A 17,532-nucleotide genomic window follows, 5' to 3' on the forward strand; every position below is an offset into this window, starting at 1 on the left:
TATTTTATTGAGTTTTTACAGAGAGGAAAGGAGAGAGATAGAGAGTTAGAAATATCGATGAGAGAGAAACATTGACCAGCTGACTCCTGCACACTTGCCGACGCTCTATCCACTGAGCCAAACCGGTTTCGGCCTAATGATTTTCTTAATAACATTTTCTTTTCTCTAGCTTACTTTTCCGTAAGAATATAGTATATAAAATATAATATACAAAATATGTATTAATTATATGTTATTGGTAAGGCTTCTGGTTAACAGTAGGCCCTTCTCTTTTTTGCACTTTCACCCAATCTAATCCCCAGAGTTACCCACTGCTAAGTGTTTCTTTTGCACCCTTTCAGAAGTTTTCTGTATGTACATATGCAAGCACACAAATGGAATCATGCCATAATGAGTAACTTCCCCCTGAAAAACAAAACAAAACTTGTGCATTGTGGACACCTTTCCATGCCCTTGACTGGAACCGAACCGGGGACCCTTCAGTCCGCAGGCCGATGCTCTATCCACTGAGCCAAACTTAAGGTTTTAATAGGTATTATCGTGATCCTGCACAGATCACTGATCCATAAATGAGCATGGTAAGAGGTAAACACATCAAAAATAGCCATCAAATCACAAGAGAAAATATTTTACATGAACCAGCTTTTACATATGCAGTTGCCACAGGTTTTAACTGTGTGACTCCACTTACTTGAGGATTTTTTTCTCTTCCTAATGATTTTCTTTTTAAAATATATTTTATTGAGTTTTTACAGAGAGGAAAGGAGAGAGATAGAGAGTTAGAAATATCGATGAGAGAGAAACATTGACCAGCTGCCTCCTGCACACTTGCCGACGCTCTATCCACTGAGCCAAACCGGTTTCGGCCTAATGATTTTCTTAATAACATTTTCTTTTCTCTAGCTTACTTTTCCGTAAGAATATAGTATATAAAATATAATATACAAAATATGTATTAATTATATGTTATTGGTAAGGCTTCTGGTTAACAGTAGGCTATTAGTAGTTAATTTTTGGGAGAGTCAAAAGTGTTAAGCTGACAAGAAAAAAAATATTTTAAATATATTTTTATTGATTTCAGAGAGGAAGGAAGAGGGAGAGAGAGGTAGAAACATCCATGATGAGAGAGAATCATGGATTGGCTGCTTCCTACATGCCTCCTACTGGGGATCGAGCCTGCAACCCAGGCTTGAGCCCTGACTGAGAATCGAACCAGTGACCTCCTGGTTCATAGGTCGATGCTCAACCATTGAGCCACACCAGCTGGGCAAGAAAAAAAATATGTTGAGGTGTCCTAAATTAAATTATAGCAAGCTGGAGGATGAAAGGAAGAGATGAGGGGCTAATCTCTTAACGAATGCAGGCCAAAACCAACAAATATTCCTGAATGTATGCTGAAATTTTCAATTAATCTTCAGGTGACTATCTCAGAGAAAACAGCCTAATAGCTGACTACCAAGTGTCACTGCATCCGGCTTATGCACGATATTTCCAGAGTGTTGCACACAACCTATCTTAAAGAATAAACATTTCTTCCTTTGCACCTATCTCATAACTAGCCCTTTACCTATAACTAAATTCTTACGAAACAACTTACATCTTTCTTCCCTTTTGCCTAAAAGATCCACCAATCCCAGAAGGGTAGACATTGTTGTCCATGTAGCCCTGCTGCTGATGGTTTAGACAGCCTGCTCCAGGACCCAGGCCTATTTCTGGCTAGCATGTGGCTCAATAAACCTTTTCTTTTAGAAAAGATTTGGCTATGATTTAACAAAGCAAATTTTTTAATGTATAGGGGTCCATGTGCTTAAGTCCCCGGTTGTTCAAGGGTCAACTGTGCAACATATATATACCTAAAAGACACAAGCTCTAGTATTTTCCTTCCAATTATGGAAGCAATACAGAGAGTGAAAAAAATCTTTGGAAAACTGGGACTATTTTGTACACATAAGCACTTATTGTACCTTCTTGTTAAACTAGAGGCTTGATACATGACATTCGTGCACTGGATGTGTGTATGTGTGTCTTTCTCAGCCCAGCCTACGCCCTCTTGCACTCCTGGAGCCCCGCGATAGATCGCCCCACAGAGGGAGGCCCCACCCACCTGCCTCAGCGCCACAGGTGGGGTAGTCTGAGCCTCCCTCTGCAGGGTGATGGCCGCCCCCCGCCCCCCTCCTCCTCCCCCATCAATCGCACCCACCTTGGCTGCCCTGGCATCAGTGCCTGTCATAGCGTGGTCGTCCAGATGTTCTGCTGTTCAGCCAATCGGTTGATTTGCATATTACACTTTTATTATTATAGATCAGCGATTCTCAACCTGTGGGTTGAGACCCCTTTGGGGGTCGAACAACCCTTTCACGGGTCGCCTAAGACCATCGGAAAACACATATATAATTATGCTTTATGTTCAATTTGTAACAATGAAATTGGGGGTCACCACATAAGGAACTGTATTAAAGGGTCGCGGCATTAGGAAGATTGAAAACCACTGTTATAGATTAATGTGATTTACTTAACTGCCTAGTAATAGAATAAAAATAGAAACTTGACTTACTTGCTAATGAGAACAAGTCCCTAAAACAAATATACCTGCAGATCCAGAAGGTGGAGGAGCTCCAGACCGCTGCCATTCTGTGGCTTCTGCAGCCAGCCTCCGGATGTACTGTTCATTCACCGACAACAAGATGTTTTCTGGTTTAATGTCAGTGTGGATGATCCGGCACTTGCTGTGTAAGTAATCCAGACCCTGTAACACCTGTGTGGGAACAGAGCAGGAGACTTGCAAACACAAAAGACAAATCTTTTTGGAAAAGGAAGAAATCACAATAACTTAAAAAAAAATAAAACTATACAAATGGCCCTGACCAGTTTTGCTCAGTAGCTAGAGCATTGGCCTGTGGACTGCAGAGTCCCAGGTTCGATTCTGGTCAAGGGCATGTACCTTGGTTGCGGGCACATCCCCAGTAGGAGGTGCGCAGGAGGCAGCTGATCCATGTTTCTCTCTCATGGATGTTTCTAACTCACTATCCCTCTCCCTTCCTCTATATAAAAAAATCAAGAAAAATATACTAAAAAAAACCCCTATACAAATGATGTGGTAGCTTTCCACAGATAATAAGGTATGTTTTTAAAGCACAAAGATTAACTATGAATTATGAATGAAGGCAAGAGCTTAACTTATTTATAATAAAAAGTTCTCCCAAGTTTTACAAAGTGAATTCTACTTGGAGATACTTTTAAGTACATTATAAAGATTGAGAAAAAAAATGGTACACATGCCCTTTAAATATTGAAATGTACTAGTAGGTGGTAAAAGAGATTTAGGTATCTTGTAATTCAAATTTCCTTTTGATGAAGAACTTTTGCTTCCCAGTGTGGAGCTCTTTCCACCAAAACACAATGTTGAAACAAATTATTTGCCCTTTGATGTATTAATACTTTCCTGACAGTAAAATTCTTTACTGAACACTGAAAGATATTAATAATACTAGAAAATGCCCACAGAGCTGGTCAGAGTGGCTCAGTTGGGTGAGTGTCATCCCATGTACCAAAAGGTTGCCAATTTGATTCCCTGTCAGAGCACATGCCAGGGTTTCCGGGTCAATTCCCAGTAGGGGGCGTGCAGGAGGCAGCTGATACATCGTAACTCACATGGATATTTTTCTCTCTCTCTCTCAAAACCCCCCCCCCACAAAAATCAATAAAAACATTAAAAAAAAAAAGAAAAAGAAAGTGCCCATGAACAATGTTATAAAAAGAGATTGTAATGATTTGACCTGGCAATTCCTTTTCTGTTAATACTCACCTAAAGATATTTTTCCATTGATTTTTAGAAAGAGTGGAAGGGAGGGAGAGACAGAGAGAGAGAGAAACATCGATGTGGAGAGACACATCAATCGGTTGCCTCCTGCACATGTCTGGACCAGGGCCGGAGATCAAACTGAGGTATGTGCCCTTGACTGGAATTGAACCTGAGACCCTTCAGTCTGTGGGCCAACACTGTCCACTGAGCCAAACTGGCTAGGGCGACATAGCAATTCTTTAGTACCATAGAATTAGTATTTGTAACCAGAACTTCTAAATAAGGGTTCCAAATTTTCAAAAATCAGAAACTGCACACAGCTTCCTCTCTAGTAATTATTATAGAAATTGGTTTTTGTTGTTGTTGTTGTTAATCCTCACCCAAAGGTATTTTTCTTTTTTAAAAAAATATATTTTATTGATTTTTTACAGAGAGGAAGGGAGAAGGATGGAGAGTTAAAAACATCGATGAGAGAGAAACATGGATTAGCTGCCTCTTGCACACCTCCTACTGGGGATGTGCCTGCAACCAAGGTACATGCCCTTGACCAGAATCGAACCTGGGACCTCTCAGTCCACAGGCCGACGCTCTACCCACTGAGCCAAACCGGTTATGGCCCCAAAGATATTTTTCTGTTGATTTTAGAGAATAGAATTTGATGGGAGAGACAGGGAGAGAAAAACATCGATTAGTTGTCTCCTGCAGGCACCCCAACCAGGACTGGGGATTGAGCCTGCAACCAAGGTACATGCCCTTGATTGGACTGGAAATCAGGACCTTTCAGTCTGTGGGCTGACGCTCTATCCACTGAGCCAAACTGGCCAGGGCTATAGAAAATGAACTGCGGGGAAATGGTTTAGATAAAATGTTTAACAACAGAATAAATGTAGTGAATCCTATGGACTGAATAAAACAATTTTAGCAATTAAAAAAGCCTACTTTTTAAAATAAAACTTCTATTGGAAACAGGAAACTCCTGACACTTCAAGAATATAAAAAAATAAAAATCACCACATAGAAGATACTAAGATACATACTTGCTGAATGATTTTTTTGACACAAGGCAGTGGAAGTCCTTGATAATTGGACTTGATGATCCACTTCAGCAGATGATGCCCCAAAACTTCAAACACCATGCAGATATCTAGAAGTTTATTAAGGAGGAAAAAGGGAGGCAAAATGCATTCCAACCCAATGAAAATGTTACTGTATTATTCTTTCAGTATAAAAGGTAATAGAGCTTGACTAAAAAAAAAAAATCTGTTAATATTCTGAAATTCCAAAGGTTAATTAATGCTTTAGTTACTGAAAACACCCAAGAAATGGAAAATTCTGATAGGTTCATTTATCAATAAGACTATACAAAAAAAAAAAAAAGAAAGAAAGAAAGAAAGAAAAGAAAGAAATATTGCTTTAACTAGAAGATAAAGTACCAAGACTTAAGCCCCAAAATGCAAATGTCAACATTTTAAATAATATAGGAAACTGACGTGCTTTACGCTCTGTAGTTTACAAAACTAGTCTCAGTTCCAGTGCCACCATATTTTCTGTGTGTGTGAGCATCCCCATCATTGACACACAGCAGAAATACTGCCAGCCTGGTTGCATGCAGAGCTGCAGGGATTTTAGTAGCAAGATGTTATCTTCTATCTCTAGAAATTTCCACATAAATTGGAAAATCAAAAACACACATATGTAATAATGGCCTAGTGCCCAAACTTCGTTTTAAATTTTCCACTAAAGAAAACCCTGGTTCCTTGAAGAAATGGCCAAATCCAGGGTGAACCTGGACCATTTTGCTGTGCCAGCAGGAAAAATGTCAAGAATAAACAAATCAGTTTGAAGATGTCATTAATCAAAGTTGAGAACATTTTAAAGAGTGAAGTTATGAATTAACTTATAAATTAAAAGTAGAATGAGTCCAAATGGATACTACAACAAGTATGTATCGGGAGACAGGAAATACCTCTTTTTAGAGAAAAAGTCAAGTAATAAATATACAATATGACAGAAATAGAAAGCCACAATTTTACAATGACTATAATAACTGGTTCAGGTAAAAATCAATGAATACTAAAACTAAACTACCGAATGAAAAACTATTGGGAAAACTGAAACAATATCACCCCAAAGATTGCTTATTAATTATAAAAGGAAAAAGGTACTTTTAACCAGAGAAATCTGGAAAACACTGCCATAACCTACTGAGCAAACTATCACTGCCAATGATGAAGCACAAATTCACATCATGTGCCCCCTGAGAAGAACAAAACATCATCCATCTAGTGTGCCTGACAAAAATGATTTAATCTCAATTTAACTACGAGGAAACAATTAGACCAATCCAAAATAAGGGACAAAACACTCTTTGGAAAAATTAGTAAAAAAGTTAATGCTGTGGGAAGTATTCTAAATTAAAGATTAAAGGGACATGACTACCTCAGAGAAATAGAAATCAAAATTACAGTAAGGTAACATTCAAACTCACTAGAATGACTAAAATAAAAAGACTAACATAACCAAATGTAAGTGAGAATGTGGAGCAATTAAAACTCTCATATTAAGTTAGTAGAAATGTAAAATAGTACTACCACTTTGGAAAACTGGTTGGAGTTAAACATACAACTAGGAAATCTGTTTCAGGCAAGGTGAAGTAACAGAACTGGATTTACCCTCTTGCTTGAAATGACAACAAAAGCAGACAAAATACATAAAATAACAGATTTTAAGACCCTGGACATCAGGCAATGAAGTCAGTGATCTTTGAGAGAAGGTAAGTAAATGAGCTGAAGCCTACGGTTCTTCCATCTTACTGCCTTGAGATTTTCCAGGCAGACCCCTTAAGGCAGCGGTTCTCAACCTGTGGGTTGCGACCCCTTTGGGGGTCGAACGACCCTTTCACAGGGGTTGCCTAAGACCATCGGAAAACACATATATAATTACATATTGTTTTTGTGATTAATCACTATGCTTTAATTATGCTTCAATTTGTAACAATGAAAATACATCCTGCATATCAGATATTTACATTACAATTCATAACAGTAGCAAACTTACAGTTATGAAGTAGCAACGAAAATAATTTTATGGTTGGGGGTCACCACAACATGAGGTGTATTAAAGGGTCGCAGCATTAGGAAGGTTGAGAACCACTGCCTTAAGGTAAACATATGGAGCTGAGTCTTGAGAGACTAAGGCAGCTATAGTCTACAAAACAAAATACCAGAGAGTAGAGAGCTGCAGAAAAAGAGAAGCCTGGAGATTGTAGAGGGAGCCCCTCAAGTATTTAACAGTGTATTAATCAGAATAGGTATATGAGGAAACTACCGGAGGCAAAGAAATCACTTGGAAGGATTAGAGGAAATTTTGCCCAGCATTCCCTGGGGTACCAACAGTGTATGCTCTCATTAAAAAGACTAGAAAAATTCAGTCATACTTATGGTCCAGAAATGAAACCTCATGTATATGGTCAATTAATTTACGACAGAATAGGCAAGATTATACAATGGGGAAAAAAACAATCTCTTCAATACATGGTGTTGAGAAAACTGGACAGCCACATGCAAAAGACCACTGAACCCAAAATCAACGCAAAATGAATTAAAGCCTTAACCGTAAGACCTGAAACCATAAAACTCCTAGAAGAAAATATAGGGGATAGCTCTGTGACATTGGTCTCAGTGAAGATTTTTTTTTGGATTTGACAACAAAAGCAAAGGCAACAAAAGCAAAAATAAACACGTGGGACTACACCTAACAAAAATCTGCACAACAAAGGAAACAAGCAATTAAATGCAAAAGCAACCTATGGCATGGGAGAAAATATTTGCAAACCAGTATCAGATTAAGAGGACAGTATCTAAAATATATAAATAAGTTGTCCTGGCTGGGTAGCTCAGTTGGTTTAAACATCGTTCTAGTATGCCAAGGTTTTAGGTTCAATCCCTGGTCAGGCACATATAAGAATCAACCAATGAATGCATTAATAAGTGGAAACACAAATGGATGTTTCTCTCTCTCTCAACAAAATATATAAACAAGTTACATAACTTAATAGAAAAAAACCCCAATCAATTAAAAAATGAGCAGAGGGTTTGAACATAAAATTTTTCAGATGACAAAATGATGGCCAACAGGTACAATAATAAGGGAAATGCAAATCCAAACCACAATGAGACATTTCCACACACCCCTTAGAATGGCTATTATGAAACAGACAAGAGATAAGTGTTGGTGAGGATGTGAAGCAAAGAGAACTCTTGTGCACTGTTGATGCAGCCACTATGGAAAACAACATGGAATTTCTTCAAAAAATTAAAAATACAATTACCATATGATCTAGAAATTCCATTTCTGAGTATTTATCTGAAGGAAACAAAAACACCATGACAAAGAGATATCTGGAAGCCCATGTCATTGCAGCATTATTTACAACAGCCAAGCCACAGAAACAACCCAAGTGTTCATTGAGGGGTGAACTGGATGAGTGGATAAAGAAGAGGTAGTACATACACACAATGGAATATTCAGCCATAAAACAGAAGGAAATCCTGCCATTTGTGACAACATGAATAGGCCTTGAGGGCATTATGCTAAGTGAAAAGTGTCAGACAGAGAAAGACAAATACTAGATGTCAATCATATGTGGTATATAAAAAACAAAAACTCCCCAAATTTATAGATAAGAACAGATTGATTGTTGCCACAGGTGAGGATAGAGGAAATAAGTGAAGGTGGCCAAAAGGTACAAACTTCTAGTTATGATACTATTCTGCATATTAACGTTATGTTGTATATCCAAAACTAATACAGTATTATATTTCATAGCCCAAGACTGAACACTGCTCTGGATCTATCTAACAAGTCATAAAAGTAAAATCTGAAAAGGATCAAACTATTTCGAAGTAAAACAACTGCTTCCCAGAACAAGCTCAAGATTTATAGGAATAAAAAATATTCAGCAGACCTAGCCAGTTTGGCTCAATGGATAGTGTGTTGGCTTGCAGACTGAAGGGGTCATGGGTTCGATTCCAGCCAAGGGAACATGCCCAGGTTGTGGGCTCGATCCCCAGTATGGGGCATGCAGGAGGCAGCCAATCAATGGTTCTCTATCATCACTGATGTTTCTATCTTTCCCTCTCCCTTACTCTCTGAAATAAAAATATATTTTAAAAAAAGAAAGAAAAAGAAAGAGGCTCTTAAAAAAAAAATCAGCGGCCAAGATGGTAAAAAAAAAAAAAATCACAATATCTCAAAGATTACCAGGCAGCAAACTGACCCCAGAACTGTAACCAAAATCAGGATTAACAGACAAGAACATTAAACATTATAACTGTATTCCATATGTTGAAAAGCGTAGACATAGAAGATATAAAAAAAAAGACCCAAAGAGAACCTCTGAGATGAAAACATGCTGGATGGGATAAATAGCAGATAAAGCACTGCAGAATAAGATTAGTGAACTTGAACGCATAGCAAAAGAAACCATGCAAAGTGAAAAACAGAAAAAAGTATAAATAAACCAACTGACACCCACAAGAGTAAGCTGTAGGGGCAACTTAAAGTGACCCCCCCAAAGGGAAGAACAACAAATGAAGGTTTTACTCTTTACAATAGATAAAAAAATTATAAAAATAACAGCAGTGATCAACCCAGTATCAAAGTACACTCCTAGTGCTTAGATTCTATTTGCCATTTTCCACTATAAAAGGAGTTACGGCTTCTCAGAGAAATGGATGATTCCAGATTTGGACCAGAAATGTTTAAGATGAATCTGTAACATCTTCATGTGACAAATTATAAAAAACTGTCAAGACATCATGTGGATCCTGACTCAAATAAGAAACAAAACAAAAACACAAAACAAAACTAAAAGAAAAAACATGAGACATTTAGAGAGACTGAAACATTAACTAGACACTGAATTTCAAACAAATTGGTCCCAATTTTTAAAATAATGTTTTTTATTGATTTCAGAGATCAAGGGAGAGAGATAGAAACATCAATGAGAGAATGATTGATTGGCTGTCTCCTGTATGCCCCCTATTGGGGAATAAGCCCACAACCTGTGCACATGCCCTGATTGGGAACAGAACTGTGACCTGGTTCATAGGTCAACGTCCAATTATTTTTAGGTATAATAATTATGTTAAAGTTGTACTTTAAGAGTCCTTGTCTTTTGGACATATATTCTAAAAACAATTATGGATGAAAGACTCTATCTAATATTGGTCACAAAATTATCAGAAGGTAGAGATAAAACAATATTGGCTCTCAGTTGATAATGACTGAAATGGGTAATGGATCTGTGGGGATTCATTAAACTATTCTATTTTTGTATATGTAAAATAAATCAAAACAGAATTTTTTAAAAGTGTAGATGGCTTGCCCAGCCATGTGGGGTTCAGTGGTTGACTGTTGACCTCAAGACATTTGACTCCTGGTCAGGGCATATGCCTGGGTTGTGGGCTTGATCCCAGTAAGGGCGTGGGGGCATGAAGACAGCAGCCAATGATGATTCTCTCTCATCATTGATGTTACTCTCTCTCCCTCTCCCGTCCTTTCTGAAATCAATAAAAAAATAATTTTAGTGCAGATTGCTTAAAAACAAACACATATGCAAAGATAGCGACCAAATATGCAGACCTTTCTTAGACCTCCTACCAGTGCCAGGCTGGTAATACATTCACCTGGAATGATCAATTGAGGTCCAGCTGAGGAGGAGACATATCAAGGAAGGACACAAAACCCTTAGAAACTGATAGGAAGGGCAAGGCTGCAAGAGGGACTGAACCAGCCCCCATAGGCAGTAGGTCAAAAGTGAAGAGGGAGCCCTCCATTATGGGATGGTATTTTCAGGAGATCCAAGATACTGCACCACTGGGTCCTACAAAACACTTACTACATAAGACCATCCCATGAAGACTGGAGGCATAGCCGTTTGACTTAATACCTAGAAACAAATACAAAGGGACAGAAAAAATGGGGAGACAAACAACCAACCAACAAATGAAACTGAAGATGGAATCACCAGAAAATGAACTAAATGAAATGGAGGCAAGCAATTTGTCAGATAAGAATTCAAAGTAATGGCTTTAAGGGTGCTCAAAGAGCTTAGTAAGAACTTAAGGAGAATGATATGGAACTTATTGAGAACAACTACACCAGCATAAAAAAAAAGGTAGAAACCATAAATAAAAATCTGTCGGAAATAATGACATAGCTAAAAGAAAGAATAGCCTGTAAGGAATCAACAGTAGGCTAGAAGAAGTGGAGGACTGAATCAGTGAATTAAAAGACAAGATAGAAAAAAACACCCATTCACAGCAACTGATAAAAAAAAAAAAAAAGCCGGAGAGTTTAAGGGAGCTTTGGACAATGAAATCTAACAACATTCACATCAAAGGAGTACCACAAGAAGAATCTGAGTGAGGAGAGGGAATCTGTTTAAAGAAGTAATGACAGAAGACTTCCCTGACCTGGTGAAGAAAAAGTCACACAGGGCCAAGGAACACAGAAAGTATCAATAAAGATGAATCCAAAAAGACCCACAACAAGGCACATCATAAATGGCAAATGTTAAAGACAAAGAATCTTAAAAGCTTCAAGATGAGAGACAGAAAATTACCTATAAGGAAATTACCATTAGACTGTCAGCTGATTTCTCAATAGAAACACTTTAGACTAGAAGGGAATCGTGGCAGGAAGTATACAAAATAATGAAAAGCAAGTGACTATATCCAAGACAAATTCATGCACCAGTGGGGTACCTTGGCCTGGCACGCGGGATCTGGCAGAAATCGGCTCTCCCAAGGTGTCCCGGATTGTGAGAGGGCGCAGGCCAGGCTGAGAGACCCCACCGGTGCACGAAAGGGGCCAGGGAGGGACATAGGAGAGCTCCAGGTGTGTCCAGCCCATCTCGCTCAGTCCCCAATTGGCCATACCCCAGCAGCATGGTCACCTACCAGTCAAAGTGTCTTCCCCCTGTGGTCAGTGCACGTCAGAGCAAGTGGTTGAGCAGCCTTAGCATATCATTAGCATATTATGCTTTGATTGAACCGACAACCGGATGACCAGACACTTAGAATATTAGGCTTTTATTATATAGGGTAGCTAAGATCTGGAAACAGCCCATTAGTAGCTGAGTGGATAAAGAAGTTGTGATACATTTACACAATGAAATACTATGCAGTTGTAAAAAAAGAACCTCTTACCCTTTGAGACAACATGGAGGGACCTGGAGAGTATTATGCTAAGTGAAATAAGCCAGTCAGAGAAAGACAAATATCACATGATCTCACTTACATGTAGAATCTAATGAACAACATAAAGTAACCAATAAAATAGATCCAGAAACATGGAAGCATGCAATAGACTGAATTAAATGCATATATACATAACCCATGGACACAGACAATAGTACAGTAAAGGCCAGGTGAGGGTGCTCAAGTAGAAAGGTAAGGGGTTAATGAGGGAAAGTGGGGAACACTAGTAATACTTTCAATAATGAAGATATACACACAGATACAGAAAAACCCAGGGAACAGAATTTTTAATTTATTTGCTTATATTCTTAGTTTTCAGCCTTAAATTTTATTTATTGAGAGAAGCATTGCAATATGGCAACAATGTTGTTTTAATTTGTAAGGAGTGATATAAAATTGACCAAATATTTGGTAGCTTAGAAAACAAAAATAATTGGATAAAATATCAAAAAGATATATGAAAAAACATTTTTGGGGGAGATGGTGTAAAGAAAAACAAACAAAAGCCTTTTAAATGAAGTAAGAGCCATATTTAGTGTGCATTCTGAACAAGAGGAGCTAGCAAAAGAGTCAAAGTACATACTAGGGAAAAAAGTATCCTAAAGACATGTATCACATAGATGGCCAAAAATGACACGTACTGGCTAGTGTCCATATTATGTACAGACCAGCTCTTCCTTCTTAGTCATTCCTCTCACTATCCATAGAAGTAGAATGAAAATTGTTATAGAAGACTACTAACTAACTTAATAGCTCAGGGCTCTTTATATTTCTAGAGGCCTGGTGCACAAATTTGTGCATGGGTGGGGTCCCTCGGCCTGGCTGGTGATCAGGGCTGATTTGAGGGGGGGGGCAGCTGGCTGGGGGTAGGGACCGCAGGAGGTTGGCTGGCCACCCCCCCACAATTGGGGCCAATGGGGGGGGGGGCTGGAGGCTGGGAGGAGGGATCGTGGAAGGTTAGCCAACTGGGGGGTAGGGACCGCAGGAGGTTGGCTGGCTGTGGGAGGTTATCTATGGGAGCGCACTGATCACTGGGGGGTAGCTCCTGCATTAAGCATCTTCCACTTGGTGGTCAGAGTGCATCATAGCAACTGGTCGACCAGTCGTTTGGTCGCTTAGGCTTTTATGTATATAGAATAGAAAGATACTAGAGGCCTGGTGCACAAAAACTTGTGCTCTTGGGTGTGGGGGGGTCCCTCAGCCTGGCCTGTGCCCTCTCGCAGTCTGGGACCCCTCAGGGGATGACCACCTGCTGGCTTAGGCCCGCTCCTTGGGGTATTGGGCCTAAGATGGCGGGGTCTAGTGTTTGGGCCCAGGATGATCTTGATGGAGTTTTGGATGTCCTTCAATATCAGAAGAGTGGGCCAAAATACTAATTTGTAACTGTCACTTTCACTTTTTTCTAACCCCCACGTCTATACATTGTCAGGTCGAACTGACCTGGATCAACATATGTTACAGAGAGGGCACTGTTGTTAACCACAGCAAGACTACCTGAAATGGGGGTGAAGACAGAGCCTCTGATGCTGTGAAGTGAATATGGGTTAAGCACGTAGAGATAGCAAGGACAGGCAGGTTTTCTCAGTAAATTTTGTGGTACCCCACTCTCCACTGTTCAGTCCTCCTATTTTATCCTCATTTTCGTGCTGGCTTCACTGCACAGGGAATGCCAAGTGGGTCCATTTAGAATAGGTAAACATTGTGACTTAAATTTTAAACTGTCATTCTAATCCCTTTTAAAAAATTGCCCCACAGTTTTAAAATCAAAATTAATATAAAGCTCCATGGTCACGACTGGCTGAAAGCAGGTATCTGGGGTTTATTTACCTTCTATAATTGAAACTTTGTTGCCTTCAGTGCGAGCTCAGAGCTGGCCGTGGCAGGTGGGGAACCTTGGCTTCCTCTATCACTGGAGCAAGCAAGCCTCCTGTTCGCTTCAGCTGCCTGGCTGCTGGCCGCCATCTTGGTTGGCAGTTAATTTGCATATCTTGCTGATTAGCCAATGGGAAGGGTAGCGAAGTTATGGTTAATTACCATGTTTCTCTATTATTAGATAGGATGACAAAGGCTACTGCTCCAGGGAAAAAGCAGTACATAGGAAAAAAAGTCAGACGTATAGTTTCTGCACAGTTAAAAGAGATGAGGGGCAGGAAACTAACTCATTAACCCTTAACTCAGTGCTCTGAGTTTTATCCTTTTCAATCTCTAGCAGCAGATATTAGTAGCCAAGAGAGCCAAGAAGGAGGAAGGGCAGAGGGAAATGGCTAAGGACAAAGAAATAAATTAATAAAATAGGGATTAAATTAATAGAAACTACAGAGAAACCACCTGGTAAGTTCTGAAAATATCTTGGGGCTTGAAGTTCAAATCTAATAAGATATTTCAATAATTTTCAAAAAGTTTTCTAGCTTTGGGTCAAATAAAGGCAATGAACATTACTGAGGAGAGGACATTATTAGAATATGTCTTATTAGAATAGTTTTATTTGTAACATTTCCAAATTAGTAAAGAAATCTGGTACAAGACAAGATAAAAAAATCGGGAAAAAGAATTAATGGCCATTATGAGATCCTGTGTATGCTTTTATTTCTTGGTTAGCCTTCCTACTTATTTGAACACACACATACACAGTAAGCCAACAAAAAGTGACCACAATGGACCCAAGACACTGTTTTAAAATGGGATGATTCTTACAAGTTTTCCTTAGGGAACAGGGATGAAAGTTTTACTTCACAGAAATAACTCACAACTAACTACAGAATGACAGATAAAATATTTTCACATCACCTATTCTCTCTGCTTTCCCATCTTTTCTTTTTGCTTCTCTGTTCATATCTCTTACCATAGTCCACATGATACTACAGAACCATATGCAGTCTGTCTCCTTAAAAAAAGATCATCACTTGCAATTAAGAATGTTAAGAGAAGCTAAACATATAGGGAAATAGAATGATATATGAAAAGTCTTTTCTTTACATTTTTAAATAGGTTATGAATAAGCAGTTTTAGACTCTCCAATCTGAGTGAGACGCTATCATTTATTCTGAAAAGTCTGATAGGACTTTATTAACATAGCTGTTACAACAACCTTTCAATTAGTTCACTGTATGTCACTCTGAAATTAACTCATAAAGAAAATCAGCTGAGCTTCCCTCCAACTATAAAATTCTAAGGATCTGGATAAAATCATAAAACAAGTCAGTTTTTCATTGATAGTATGTGAACAATCACACCTGTTTAGGTTATAAACATTAAACTACACACACAACCTCTTCAATGTTTACCCAGAATTTATCATGAAAAATTACTTTCATTAAAATTTCTGTGCTGATAAAAATCATAGTACTTCCTCTTAATAACACAAAGCTATTCTCTAAAAAAGTTATTTTCACTTTGGCTTAATTGGGCTGAAAAGGGGGAAAAGCGTAAAATAATACCCTGAAATACCACAATATATAAAGACAGATATGACTCACATCTGTGGTCAGAAATTTATAAGAAAAGAAAGTAATTTGATTTTAGTTTGCCTTCAGAAAAGAGACCAATGCTGTTTTACAAATCTGGTTCCTTTTTTGGGATAAAGTTAATTCATGATTTATTTTTCAATAGGTTTTTAAAAGGATACGTGTTCCATTAACTCCTGATATTTTAAAGTCATCTAGAAGTTGAACAACCATTTCTTTATTTGGATCATTAGGGTCTGAATTTCGCACCTATAATGGGGAAGACAGTATTTAGTAAAAAGGAAAGCACTGAAATAATTACTCCAAGAAACAGCAAATTTATGAGAAAAACATTAAAATTTTATTAGCTAAAATAGATAAAGAACTTAATTCACAAAAGGAAATGCATCAAAAAAAGACTATTATACTAAATCGACCATTTTTCTACTCAAACACAATTCCCAAATTAACTGCTGGTAACCAGGCTACGAGGAATTAAGCTTTGGCAGGATGCACATCAACCACAACACTAACCACATGGTTTAGTCAAGCTGATATTTTTGTTCAAAGATAAACTTTCTCAATGAAGGAAACAGTACAGTAATTTACTTTTGGGCACAAACTCCTTATTCTGTCACAGACTGATACTTTGAAAAATACTTCCTGGTCTAACATTGTCATCTTACCAATGAAACATTTAAAGTTCATAAGAAAGAAAATGAAGAGTTGGAGGATATACTGGGATAGAACTGATCCTAAAACCTAGGTTTTCTAACTCGGACTTTAAGCTCCTTCTACTACATTGGAATTTTCTAATAAAACTGAAAGTAAGTTTTTGCTAAATACACTTAAGTTTTCAAGTATAAAGGAATTAATACAATGTTTATTTTTAAAACATCTAAAAACACAAAATAGGTATTTATTTATTAGCACAACTTTCCTTTTAACTATAGTAGGAAAGAAAAACATTCTTTGTGCTATCTGGCACATAAAACATGTTCAATAAACATTTTTATTTGTAAGTTTTTTTCAATGTGTATGAGAGCATGCATATTCCATCAGTTCCCTACCACATGCACAGAATGTTGTTGTCTCCTCTACTTCTTTAAAGATATTGAAACTTTATAGTAAATATTAGCCATGCTAAAGAATTTACACTTTGTATGTTTTAATTCAATAAAACTTTATTTAATGCTTTGCAGTTCACATATAATACTCACTGATTTCAGCAACCGGATTTCATCTAGTGCTGTTTCAGTATAATGTTCAGCACTTTTAACTACTTTCATGGCTACAAACTTCTTTCCCCTAAGAAACAAACATAGACAGTTAGGACTAAATGTCCTCCCTTACTTTAGGAAGCTAAGATTTTGATATAATGGGAGGCAGTGACAAAAATACAAATATTGATTTCATGTTTCCTTGCACTCAAATACAGAGATCACTTGTACCCAACAATTAACTGGCCAGATTTAATTTATAGAAAGAAAATATGTTCTTGGGTAATGCCAGTAACTAAACATTTTTTCTAAGTTAAAATCTACTTTCTTCGAGGGACATGGCTACAGAACCTGGCTGGAGAACCTGGAGAACCTGGCTGGAGAACCTAGCAAGAGAACATGGACACAGAACCTGGATGGAGATCCTAGCCAGAACTTCGCTGGAGATCCTGACCAGAACATGGCTAGAGATCCTGGCTAGGCTGCTGATCAACTGAACACTGTCTCTGTGTCATTCCTTCTTTGCCGACTCCGTCCACACCTTTGGGGACCCCTGGACCTGCTGTGGTCGGACCCCAGCAAAAAGGGGGAAAAGTCACAAGATAAAATGAAGATGGATTAAGTTCCACTATCTTCTATACAGATACTTTATGGTTGGCTGATCATTACATTTTTATCGTTAAAATATTATGTTAAAACTGTAATGAAGATCGATAATCCCAGAAGTATGCATTTGGCTTGAAAGACATGGAATTTCATGAAAACAAGGACGTTATGGGTGGAATGGTGTCTCCCAGGAGGCT

General features: G+C 38.2%; 1 protein-coding gene across 2 annotated transcripts in view; it reads right to left on the bottom strand.

The window, feature by feature from the left end:
* Positions 1 to 17,532, bottom strand: part of SRPK1 (SRSF protein kinase 1) — a 56,022-nt gene that overhangs the window by 21,036 nt on the left and 17,454 nt on the right. For both annotated transcript variants that reach the window (XM_015560861.1, XM_006759026.2), the window contains 4 exons: positions 16,730 to 16,817; positions 15,692 to 15,779; positions 4,840 to 4,946; positions 2,590 to 2,755 (listed from right to left, as the gene is read on the bottom strand). In XM_015560861.1, coding sequence (XP_015416347.1) covers positions 2,590 to 2,755; positions 4,840 to 4,946; positions 15,692 to 15,779; positions 16,730 to 16,798 — 430 coding nt within the window. In that variant the 5' untranslated portion in view covers positions 16,799 to 16,817. The remainder of the gene's footprint in view (positions 1 to 2,589; positions 2,756 to 4,839; positions 4,947 to 15,691; positions 15,780 to 16,729; positions 16,818 to 17,532) is intronic.

Source organism: Myotis davidii, unplaced genomic scaffold (genome assembly GCF_000327345.1).
Source record: "Myotis davidii unplaced genomic scaffold, ASM32734v1 scaffold1036, whole genome shotgun sequence".
In the NCBI taxonomy this organism is placed as follows: Eukaryota; Metazoa; Chordata; class Mammalia; order Chiroptera; family Vespertilionidae; genus Myotis; species Myotis davidii.